Source organism: Carlito syrichta, unplaced genomic scaffold (assembly GCF_000164805.1).
Source record: "Carlito syrichta isolate Samal-C Ts95f unplaced genomic scaffold, Tarsius_syrichta-2.0.1 Scaffold269186, whole genome shotgun sequence".
Taxonomy (NCBI): Eukaryota; Metazoa; Chordata; class Mammalia; order Primates; family Tarsiidae; genus Carlito; species Carlito syrichta.
This window is the reverse complement of record NW_007213282.1, coordinates 274,101-287,525: the sequence shown is the minus strand read 5'-3', so window position 1 is coordinate 287,525 and position 13,425 is coordinate 274,101. Positions and strand designations below refer to the sequence as shown.

Genomic DNA, 13,425 nt, shown 5'->3' with positions numbered 1-13,425 from the left:
AAAAACAAAACAAAACAAAAAGTGCCTCCTCTAATTATTCTATATCATTATCCATTAATTCTATGAAGGTATTTATTAAACATAATGACCTAATTTATTTGTTTCCTTGTTCATTTTCACCCATCCCTTTCTCCTAAAGGGAAAGTAGCAGGAGAGTCAACAATCTTGTCTTTCTTGGCATACTCTGATACGTAATCAGAGCTGAGACTACTCACAAAGATTCTCTCCTTGACCAAACTCTAGTCAGTTCCCTCTCCTTGACTGACATCTTGACCTATAAAATATGCAAATTCTCAGCACAAATCAATTTGTCCATCCCCTCCCAACCTCCCCACCATCATTAAAAGACTTGAACAAATATTAACATAATTTCTAACAGTTCAAGGCCGCATGCTTTGGATGACCCTAGCTCCTCTTAAAGTGTCTGCCTGAAAAAAACTTCAGGTTGCTGACAGAATTTACTGTTTGTTTTAGCCAACTCCTGAATATAGACACTAACCACTCTTTCTTACAGCATTTTCTTAAAAGAGCTTAGAATGGTGAATACTTTCTCTGACCCTTTGGGATGTTTATGTATCTCCGACAACTCAGGAGTGTCTTTCTCAAAGATCTGGAAGCCTTTTTTTTTTTTTAATGTAATCATCAGGAATGAAAGGGCCTCTGTCTCACAGTCTCTCTGGAAGGGCAGAATCCGCATTCTGACAAGTGCTAGGGAGGAGACACAGACAGGCTCGTTGCACTTACACTGACCAGCCCTTTGTAATTTTTCACTTCCTTAACTCTGCTCAAGACCCGCTGTTCACCCCGTCTTCTCCTTCATTCTCCCCTGAAAACAACCAGCCACTTCTGTACAAAATGAAGTATAAACATGCATAAAATCAGTATATTACTGATTAAAATCGTTTTTACCACTTTAATTAGTGTCTGGCTTTGTTCATCCTTGACAAGAGCACTTGATACCTAATAAGTGTTCAATATTAATTGGTTGAGTGAATAAGTAAGTTAATAATAGTAATAAAGGATGCTTCACAAATTTCCGTGGGAAGATTTTTTTTTTTCTGGTTAAAGATATTACATACTATGGGTATTTCATCCATTACAATTCGGCAACATTTTCTAGAGATTTCCTCTCTACATATTTGGCCCTTATTTATTAGAGATAACCTAAGAATGTGAGATTTATATGTGTATGTTTTATAAGTATTGCTGCCTTTCTGTCAATTTATGATCCAAAAAGGTAACTCAATTCCCAAACCAAAGAAAATGTATGGCTTTAAGAATGATGTTGGCAATATTTGAAAGGAAGCTAGAGAATAGCTATTAACACAGCATGAAGATAACTTCAGAAAATATAGATTTAGATAAAAGAAACAACAAAAACCAGTATCCAACGCTGGTGGGGCTATGTAAAATTGGGAGATCAATAAAATATGATAATGTAAAGTGGGATGGGCCTCTTTTAAAAAATTACTTGACATCAAGTATTTTGGCCATTAAAAATACTCATATTCATTGAGTCAGATCACTATAGTACTTCTAGTGCTTTTTCCTATGAAAATATAATTTACATAATATGTGGAAAGAGTTGTCTTTGCAAAGATATTTCTAAGAGTATTCTTTATAATATTGGAAAATTAAAAATAAACGAAATACACAGATGTAAAAGAATGGTTAGGTAAAAGGTGACTCACTCAAATAAAAATTTTATGACTACAAAAATTATACTATGTGACTACATGGGGAAACATTTGTTGTACAGAACGTTAAGTGAAAAAAATCAGAAACAGAAATGCATAAATGCAAAAGTAAGTAAAATCTTAACAAAATCAGAGACATTAAAAATATTAGAAAGTTTATTCAAGAGCTAGGTTTATGAATATTTTTAATTTCTCGATCTTCTGCATTTTTGCTAAAGTGAAAACAATATTTAACTATGAAATATGCCTAAGAAACATGATTTTTCATTATATACTATAATTTTCAATATAGGTCAATGTGAGCTCTTAAAATAGTTTGCTAACAGATAAGTTATGTTGGGAGGGGAAAAAACAAAAAGTTATGTTTAAAATCAAAATTCAGTTGTAAAAAAGTTAGTAAATTAATTTTTCTGCATTAATTAATTAAACATAGATATGTTTACTTAAAAGAAAATAAAGCAAAAAAAAAATAGTTAAGCAATCTTGAAAGTTATCTTTTTTCCAAAACAATGTTAAGTCCAAATAAACTGAATATAATTTTCGATACTAGTTAATTCAAAAACAATGCATTATAAAAAACAGCAGCAGCTCAGTACTCACAGGTGTACAATATTCCACCATTGGGTAGTGCAATTTGTGACCTTTTGCTGTTCGACCCGAAAAAAAGCAACTCTGACAGACATCGTAGTTAAAATGCTTTAGGCTTCTATACCTAGAGAGGAGAAAAGAAAATTCATTGGCTTGCATTCCTATTATGTAGTCTAAATCAATCATTTCCTTTAAGGAATTTCATTAATCCAAGGCACCAAGGCTAAAGTAAATTTTTGGAGTTCAAGTCTCTAAAACATATTTTTATCTGTTTATACATGATATGGATTCAACTATCCATGTCAGAAGATTTTTCTCTAATGTTTGAACATGAATGAAAAATGGCACAGAGGGAAAGAGTTAGTTATACTTATTAGTTGACATATCAAATTTTAAAATAATGCCATCAATATGAAGTGAATCTTAAAATTTCCTCATAATGGTACTGTTTTTTACAATGAGTATTTTTGTATTTGGTTTAAACTAGTCATAATTTAAAAATCAAGAAATACCCCATAATGAAAAGCAAATTAAATAAAACCTTAATCACATGGTATTCTTAAATGAAATGGTGTTTTTAAATCTCTCGCATAAGAATGACACTGCACATTGACTTTCATTTGCAGAATCTAGAGGAGCAAACCTCTAGACAGTAAGTTTCTATGGGTCTGAGTGGAAAACATATTCTCCCAAATCTTTCATATTGTCAGTCTTGCCAGTGGAACTAAGAACATAAATTACACCCATATCTGCAGGAAAAAAATAAGTAATAGGACTAACAGAATGAAAATGAAAACAAAGTTTAACAGTTATGTGAGGTTAATATTGTAAACTATTAAGTCTTGAATAGCTTCCAAAATGACCTGCAAAATCACTTGCAAATCGATCTGAAAGAAATCAATCTGCATATTTCATACTACAGTCAGCTTAGTTTTACAAGGAAACTACTGGTTTGGAACAATCATGTATGCTAACAATATAGCTTGATCTATCTGCATGGCTTAACAAATATGATTGACATATTTTCTTCTAAATAGTGTTTTGTTTATTGCTGAATATTCCCTTGGCAGATAGCCATTTTCCTTTTTTACAGGCAACAGACTCTTGTACTATTACCTCATTTTAGCAATATGTCCTGAGAAAAACAGTTTCTTAGTCTTTCTTGCTGATGGTGGTAATCAGTGCAATACCTAGACAATGTCATTGTGTGGGGTTCTAGTTGTTATTTCAAGGGGCTGACTCAGTTGGGAAGAGGCATGCTCTCTCTTTCTCCTTCCCAGAAAATGTATCTGACATACACAAGATAATCCTCTTGCTAGCATGAGGGTGACTTTGAAGATGGAAATCACATATTAGGGATGACACAGCATAAATACAGAAGTAGGGACCCAGGTGACCACAGAGCAACTGTCTTGGATTGCCTACTCCCACATTTTGTATACATGAAAAGAACTTAAACTCTAACTTATTTATGCTATTAAGCAACTGTGTATGATTCTAACTGAAACAATTCCCAGCTTATGAAACATTCTGTAAATCTAAGATTTCATTAAAATTTAATTTGGAAGTAATTAGTGAAAAACTCTAGTGGTATGTATAAAAGTTCAGAGAAAATGAATATATATGTATATACATAATACACACACATATCTAGAATAGGAGCTTGATAGAGAAAGTCTAAAATTAAGTTTATTTTACAATGCTTTGTCTTTATTTCTGTACCTGCCTTTCATTCTTTCTCTGTAGCCTCAGAGAAAGAGATATCCCTTTGTAACTAAGAGCCACTAAAACCTATTCTATCTTGACTCCATTTTACTGTTAAAATTGTTCTTACTGTCATTCCCTTAATGCATAATCTTTGCACAATAATTTAGTCACCATTAGCTTGAGGAAACCTTTGCTTGGTCTTGTCCCTAAACCAGGTATCAGCTATAGACATATTTTTCTTTTATTCAGGAACTACAAAATTTAAATGTATTACATTCTCAACATAGAAAACTGGGGAAATATATATGCAAGCTAAAGGAAGACAACACCTACTAGCTTACCATTTTCAACATCCTCATATATATTCCTTAAGTTATAGCTAAGTTTATTGAAAACATCGGCACATACTAACCTACATTTTTTCCTGAGCCTGATACCTGTCTTTCATCTTTATCATAACAAGGAAAAAGTTCTAAGATTCTCAATGGCTTTTCCTGATTCAAAGGTCCATTCTCATATATGATCTTTAGAATATCTCTGTTGCACTTGAACACCCCTACCATCTTTCTAAAGCCTTCTCTTTGATTTCCACAACACTCTGCATCTTTACTTCTCTTAAGAATCCTGTTAATCTTTCTCTTCCTTATATATTTCTTTCCAATCCTGCCTTCTGCTAAACAACATCATTGTCCAGGTTTTTCTAGTATTTTCACTTAATGGAAAAGTTCAGTGACACACTCACAGGCTTAGCTATTATTCTACTAATGATGTTATTAATAAATAAAAAAGGTAACATGTACTGAATGCCTAGTCTGTAATACTGAATGCCTACTCAGTAATACTTTCCATGTATTAATGATCTATGAGGAAACACTCAGAATTTAAAATTGAAGAAATCAGGTTCATGAAATCCAAGTGACTTATTCAGAGTCTCAGCACCAAACAGTAGGAGCAAGAATTCAAATCTAAACAGCCTGACTCCAGAGCTAGTTCTGATCTCTGACTATGTGATCAACTTTACATCTTTAGAACTCTGATCTCTGACTATGTGATCAACTTTACATCTTTAGCATAGAGATACCTATTGGTAAATTTTATATTAATATAGAAAACTTAAGCACTGAAATTTAACACTTAACACTGTTTACACTTCATAGTTGCTTTTCATGTTTTCCTTATGAAATAATTCAAATCCATGCAAAAATAGAGAGAATTATACAATAAACATTAGTGTTCCCACACCTCAGCTGTTAAATCTTCATATTTTGCTACAGTTGCTTCAGGCTATTTTTTATTTAAGAATGAAAACTTTAAAGTTCACTCATACACTAATATTTTTAGAGTCTTTTGTCCTGTCTTTCACTCTCCATGTTCACAGCCTCTTAGAAATCTGGTTCCTCATGAACTCTCTAGGACATATACCAATAGCCATATATGCCAGATTCTACATGAGCCAGTCTCTTTCCAAGTCAATTAATCTGGACATTTCCTGTGGCTTCACACAAACAGTTTATAGCCAGTGTAATATTTTTGGTCTAATAATTAATGTCCTAAATCAGCATTTTTTCAGTATTGGCCATTGGATTGTTAAAATCTGGTAAATCCACATGGCTCTTTGAGCTATGGCCATCAAGTTTCTTGGCTTTGACCCCCTCTCCTACCTTGGGGAGGTGAATCAATCTCTCTCTCTCTCTCTCTCTCTCTCTCTCTCTCTCTCTCTCTCCATTCGCCATTGCTTTGCTAACCCATGGTCTGACCATGTGGCTCCTTGTGCCATGATCATCATGTTTCCTAGCCTTGGCCCCTCTCCCCTGCCTTGGGAAGGTGAATCTCCTCTCTCTCTCTAATTTACTTTCTAAGTAAACTGTATTTTCCAATCTAAAAAACAACCAATTATTTTAAGTATAATTTAATTACTTTTTAATGTTGATTCTCTCCTTTCCTAAAAATGCAATCTACTTTTTGAAACCATCTTGATTAAGAGCACAACCTCCAGAACCAAAAAGTTCTGGATTTGAATCTCAACCCTACTTTACTTATTGGATAGCTTTACTTATTGGATAACTGTCTTTACTTATTGGATATCTGGTCTTGGGTAAATGGCTTAATCTTTGAGTCTAGTTTCTTGATGTGTAGAGATAATATTCCCAATTCTACAGAGTTTTTATAAAGAGTAAATGAAATGACACATAACACACTATAGCACAATGTCTGGCATAGAGTAAGCACTTTATAAATGGAATGATTATCAGCTCTGATGATTCTCTCTCTCATTTGGATAATTTTACCAGTAGTATCCTGAGCTACCAAATTCCACTTGCTTCCTTTCCTGTCCATCTATGTCCACGAGATACTGTACTTCTAACAGTATTTCCAAGAAACCTGTTGCATTTAAATTGTGCGTTTCCATCTCCCTCCTTCTAACATTTGCCCTTTGATGTTCACTGGGGCTTCATCATCTTGGCTGTCTGCCAGGTTTATGCTGACTCTACTTTGAACTAACCATCTGCCTTCTCACTCTCTTACAACGCATAGTGGAAAGACTCTCCTACACTTTAGATAGCCTCCCCCACTACACCATAATGCATGAGAGAAGAGAAAGTTTTAGTTTTATTTATTAGTTAGCCACCCACAAAGAATGCAGTCATATGCTTCATATAAACTATTATGCTGATGAAGTCAGTCAAATGAAAACAATTGAGTTTAACTCAAGATACTGATACTATATACAACAACAACCAATCCCAGTCCTCCTGATCTGAGTCATCAGAGGATCACCATCTCAGCTAATTTATTTTCAGGTATGAATGAAAGGTACATAAAAAATGCTGAGCTCCCCTGCTGAGTAGGCTTATGTGGTTTCATAATAAATTTCCAAATGAAACTGAGGCTATTTTCCAGATTCCCCTGAGAAGAGAAATATAGTATATTCTAAGAGGTCAAATGCATACTTATCTTAAGAGAAGAGGATGAAAAAACCAGGATGGCCAAAAAACTTCATCTTAGGCAAACCACAGATCCTGCACAGTCTGCTCTGGGGGTCACAAAATGAGGAGTCTGATGCACTGATTGATTACATTAATGAATACCATTTAGCAGTACTCCTCATGGAAAGGTAAACAGTAGAGTTAACATACTTTACACCAAACTTGGCAGAAGTAACACAAAGTAATTTGATTACTTCTCAGAATTTAAATGTTGCTTCCTGCTTCCTAAGTTGGACCCCAAAGACCTTAGACCATTCACCAGATTCCATCAGGGTTGTATATTTAAAATCAATCATGCATGAACATTTCTGTGACCTAAATAAATAGAAATTTATAAAAATATCTGGTTCTGAACTAAAGCAGTATAAAAAAAACCAACAAAAACAATAATAATAAAACAAGTTTCAAGTGGTGGTTAGAAGAAGAAATGCCATTTGTAGATAGATTTATCTAGAAGGTAAACCTCCAAATTGAAATAAATGGGAATGGAAGAGGAACATACCACTGAGAGTACAAAAACGGAACAGAAAATAGTCTACTGCCACCACTAGTGCATCTTACCTGAATCCAACAATTGGACATTCCTTGCAGATGTTGCATTTGGCCTGATGTTTTGCGGTCTCAGCTGCTGCCACTCGATGTAAAACTGGCAGCCAAACCATGGACTGAGGTTCCAAACGCATCCAATCTATAAACTCCTTCACACTTATCTCCGGCTTGTTGTTATTCTGGTGAAGAAACAAATATATTTAAAAAGCGAAGAAAATTTCTTCATTTATATGGTAACAAATCTTGTTGCATCATAATCTTCCGAAAATCTGTTCAGAAGTAAGGAGAAAGTTAAATAACTCTTTCTAGGTTAAGTCATAAAATCTTTAGGGGTTTTCAAGACAAGAAAATTCTAGAACTTAAAAGAAGAGAGAGCATATATTCTAATACCTCAATATATTCAGATTTACAAAAAACAAAAGCAAAAACCAAAACCACACAATTCTAGGAAATCTTTTCACATAAATACTTTAATTCTATAAAACTGATTCATCTAAGGCAGTAACAATTTATGGAAGACCCACTGATAACTTCACAAACTTGAAGGTTGTTATAAATGCTTAAATGAAAGTTCTAATTTTTTGTGTCCTGCTCTAATCCTGTTACATCATCACACTGGAGGCATATTGCTATGAAGGTACTTTGCAGAATTTCCAAATGTATCATGATAAATTACATAAAACTCTTCAATTCCTCTTCAGGTCCTAATACTAAGTAATTTTCAGATGTGCAAATTCACATTGGTACATTTCTACCAATTTCATTCTACTACTATTGCTGAGGTCATTCTATGAACCAATACATGTGACTATAAATCATACTTAGAATTTTCATTTGAAATTTTTTCTATTTTTAAAATAGGAAAAAGGGCCATTATAAAATGTAATAACCCATGACATCAATTCTCCTCAAAGACACAGTGTGAGCAATTTTTTCCCAGGCAATGATAAATCACCAGCTATGCTTTGGCAAAATATCCATAGGCTTGTACTTTATGTATGTGTATAACATCAGTAGTAACACTGAAATGCCTTTATATGCAGTAAAAACTAAACAGGAACTAAAGTGCTTTCCCAGATTAAAATTAGTAACTTAGATTGGTATAAAACTTTTTGTATCTTTATCCTTCTGTATGTATATTCTCAAAGAGAAAAACTCCTATTGTAATAACATCTCTATTTTATATATCTTTTTAAAATCTTGCCTAGAAAGAACTCAGGGCATTTTTATTCATTTATTTAGCAAATATTTATTAAAGTAGTAATGATGTTCAAGGCACTGTTCAGAGGGATATGCTATGATCTGAATGTCTGTGTTCCCCACAAACTCCTGTATTAAAACCTCATGCTCGAGAGGGGGATGGCATCGGGGCGTGGAGCTTCTGGTAGGAGATCAGGTCATGATGGTGGAGCCCTCAAGAAGGAGATTAGTACCCTTATGAAAGAGGCTTGAGGGAGCTCATTCACCTCTTCCATCACATGTGAGGACCCAGCAAGGAGGTACAAGTGGGCCCCCACCAGTGAGTCTACTGACACCTTGATTTTGGGCTTTCCAGTCTCCAGAACAGTAGAAAATAGATGTGTGTTCTTTACAAGCCACCTAGTTTGCGATATTTTGTTATAGCAACCTGAATGAACTAAGACAGGATATAGCAGTAAACAGATAGACATAGTCCTTGTCTTCATGGGACTTAGGTCTCTATAGAAGAAATAAACCCTAAACAATGAATTGTACAATTCAGTATGCTATCATAATTGTAATAATCAGGAGAAGAAAGAGGCAGAGGACTATTAAGGTAAATACAGAAACAACCTTATCCGAAGAAGTCAGAGAAAGATTTTCAGAGGATGTGAGAGTTTAGCTAAAATCGGAAGACTGAATAAGGCTTAGTGAGGGGAAGGGAGTTAGTGGGTAGAGGGAAAGGAAGAACATACTAAACAGAAGGCACGGGTCCAGAAGCACTATGGTAGGAATCAGTGAATTACAGAAGTATAGCTAGAGGGCAGGGAGTCAAGGACGAGTGGCAGAAGAGGAGGGCAGGGAAGGGCGGGGACGAATCTAGTGGCATAGGTTAAAGGTTTTAGATTTTATCCAAAGAAAAACAGCAAACCTCCTTAAAAATACCATCATTCCTTGAATGACGTGCCTTAAGAGATGAAATACAAACTTCCTGGATGGTACTCAAAGCCTTCCACCATTTGCCTCTAGTCCAAGTTCCCTCTTTCATTTCTTGCAGCATCCTCAAAACCCTTCCCCAACATATTCTACATACCAGTGATCCTTCATGCCTACCTGCTGGAAGCAGCTGCGGACACTAGGCTCGATATTACTGCCTCCAAAAGCTGCTACTTCACCCAGCTGCCGGGGGATCTGAATCGCATCATGAAGTAACAGGCCCAGCTGGCGCTGGTCACACATTTCTGTGGACCCAGCCACTTCCTTAAAGAGATCTGCAAGGAGAGGCAAGAGGTTAGCTTCCATCTACCTACACTGTTCTTGTACTTAAGATGATCTTTGATAATGTAGATTGAACTACATAGATTCAAAAAAAAAATCAGGGGGACATGAATCATATCAGTTGTTTCTTGAATTCTGACGCTCTTTATAGTCAAATCTTAATATTCTCTGTGTCTTTAATCAGGAATGAAACCACATGTTCCTTCAAAAAATCAAATGTTCTACGATCATAAATATATATGTATAGATCAATAAAGACAAATTTCCTTTTTAAATGGTTACAATAAACCCATGTGGGTTAATTTTAAAGAATTCATAAGGATTTTCCATCTTATTGAGAAAGAATGAGTAAAAAAGAAGTTTCTTCATGACTTATCAAAGGAATAAATGTATCTTAAACAGCAAACCCTTAACTTTTAACAAATTCGTTTGCCAACTTTTTGTGTTAATGCCTAAATTAATGTTCTATTAAATATATATTTTTTAACTTCCTTGATATCTATGCTCAAGTCTATCTTTATAAGAAACATTAAAAAGCACAAAAAGGTGTATTTTTCTTTTAAAGACCAGTCTTTCATTCCTTATTAGCTATAAAAACTTTCTTGTTTTACTTTATGTAATGAAATACTTTTATTTATAAGACAACAAAAATTTACACATACTTTCATGTAGTTTGTATTTTAGGCTTTTCTAATCATAAAAATCACTAATCTGTTTTATAATTTTCTTAATTCAATAAATTTAAAACTTTTATTTGTAGCATTCATCTGTCTTTTATTCACCATATGTAATATTTGGAAGATTAAAATTATTACAGTATTGCTCACAATGAAATTAATGTACTCAAATAGGTTACTTTTAGAATAAAGAAGAAAATTCAAATAAAAATAATCTACTTCATTATAAAAATTAAAACTTTTTTGGAAGCAGAATTTCAAGTTCTAGAAATTCAAAAGTACAAAATCTAAATGTTCTTCATATGAAATTTTCCCAAAATAGAAGAAAAGAAATACTTATTAGATCCTAAAAATGATTTCAAACAACACCTGATAAGTGAATATCAGATCAAAATGTATCAAAATGTATCATTCTCTTATTTTAAGGGGAATAGTGTTAGATCTAACACTGTCAACAATGAAACTGTCAGTGAAACTGAACCAAGCTCACTGTATTGATACAGTAATTATAATGAAATATGGCTTTATAAGCACACACAGAAAAACAAATTCAGTTAAGATAAATTTAATTTTTATTATTATTTTTTTCACTGAGATTCGGTTAGAATTCTACTTGAGTCATCTCATTTTTTAATAAATAAGACTGTCATAGTCAAAAATATTTATCCAGGAGTCTTAGTATGATGCTCATTTAAAACCTGTTCCTGGGAAGAGGCTTATTAAGTAAATACGAAGTGGATGCATATGTATAATAAGCTTTACAGAGAAGTGCACATTTTTAGGAAGTAAGCAAAGTATCCTTAAACATTTTTGCGTATTTCTAAATTCTTACAAAAGTTCACATTTTTAACCTCATAGTCAGATACAAAAAGCAGTGTCACGATGTGGGAGTGGGCCACAAGAAGAAAGTCACAATCTAAAACCTAAATTCCAATAAATCAGCACAGAAGAGATGCAAATGGCAATTCAAAAGGATTCTTTGTAAATGTGCCACCCAGCTACAAGCACGAAGGTCAGGGTACTTTTAGAACCTAATGGGATATTCTCAGAAAGGCACTATGAGAGGGAGGTGCCACAGGACAGACCCTGACACTGGCCACTGTAGAATCAATGTCAAGGCAAATGCCAACTGACACAGAATGGCACTTCTGCCATTGAGTTTGAACAGCAAATTGTCTTGAGTAATAATTCTAATAAAAGAGAGAATAATGAGGAAGTGTCCTGATATCACTGGAGAAATCAAAACGGATATCAGAGTTGCTAAGATTCCAAAGTAAAAAGCAAGACAAAAGAATATTCCAGAGTCTAGATGTTCCAGTAAAGATTTAGATGAGAGGTTGCAACCCATAAGATTGCTTATTTAATTAAATCCTAAAATTGTATACTTCATGGATTAAATTAAATAACAGAAATTCTCATTACGGGATTCTGCTTCCCCTGCCAAAATCTGAAAGTTTAATGTTGAATTACAGAAAACGTAAGTTTTGAGGTTGAATTTTCAGTTACTTCAGAGTAAATTTAGCACTAAAATATAATTGTTACTCTCAGAGATCCCTAACTATTTCAGGAGCATGAGAAAACTCCATACCTTACCTCATGGATGATTAAAAAATTATTTTCTGATTTTGGAACACTGATGCTTTCATTAACATTTTTCTTTCCCAATTATTATAGAAATGATAATTTTTTCAGCTTTGAAAACTTTATCTTTTCACAATTATGATGCTGAAGACTACTTAAACTCTGGACAAAGTGGCACAAAACAAAAGCCTTGTTTAAAGAGTTTTTCTGCATGACGTACTAGGCTCTCACTCCATCGTGACACCTCACCTCTTGATACTACAATCAGCTTTTAATTTCATACAAATCCATATCTCTTTTTATTGACATTCTTGTCAAACTGTATAGGAAAAACAAGCCACCACAGTCTAGACCTGAAATTCAACATCAAATAACCCCCAATGATCCCAGAAAATAATAGTTGGGTAAGTGTATGCCTGTTCATGTAAGACACAAAACTGAAGCAAGTTTACAGAGTTGTGATCAAATTTCCTCTTACTTTTTGGTGTTTTTCTCCATTCATAAAATATCCCTAACCCTCTCCCCAAAATATATGGATTTATCTCTAAAGAATAATCTGGGAATATGCATGGCAGGATCAAATGACTCACATTTTATGAGAAACATTAAATCAGAAGACAAGTTATAACAGTTAAGAGTTTGGAGACTTAGCAGCATTGCTATCACTTATTCAACAACTTCTATTTCTAGATACTTTAAATATATTATCCCTAATTCCTTTCCAGCAGGAATGATTAGTTTCATTTTCAGTGGAAGAAAATTCACTAAATTTCAGTCTCCTGAATTGTGAAACAGGAGTAATATTACCTCTTTGTTGGCAGTATTCAATGGGATAATATAATCTGCCCAAAGACACTCAGCTACTAAGCGGTAGAGATTTCAAGCCAGGTCTACCTGGCTCCTGAGTGCAGGCACTCTCCAATGCCAAGGCGCCTTTTATTAACTGACAGCTAAAGAAATGCCACTGACTTATTTGGTAAATATAAACAAACATAATACAAATAAATAAAAAAATTTATTACTTTTCACTTTGTCACAACTATAAAATATATTTATTTCGGATTATTATTTATGTCCATAAAGGTTCTAGTCTATCAACATATATATATATATATATATATATATTTTATTTTTTTTTTGAGTTGGAGTCTCACTCTGTCGCCCAGACTGGAGTGCAGTGGC

The 13,425-nt window shown here is 33.9% G+C and overlaps 1 protein-coding gene across 1 annotated transcript in view; it reads right to left on the bottom strand.

Moving 5' to 3' along the window:
- Positions 1-2,297: 2,297 nt before the first annotated feature.
- LOC103254083 (utrophin-like) overlaps positions 2,298-13,425 on the bottom strand; it is a gene marked incomplete at both ends in the record, with an annotated part of 282,458 nt that continues 271,330 nt past the window's right edge. The window contains 3 exon segments of the mRNA XM_008052243.1: positions 2,298-2,409; positions 7,541-7,707; positions 9,821-9,978. Coding sequence (XP_008050434.1) covers positions 2,298-2,409; positions 7,541-7,707; positions 9,821-9,978 — 437 coding nt within the window.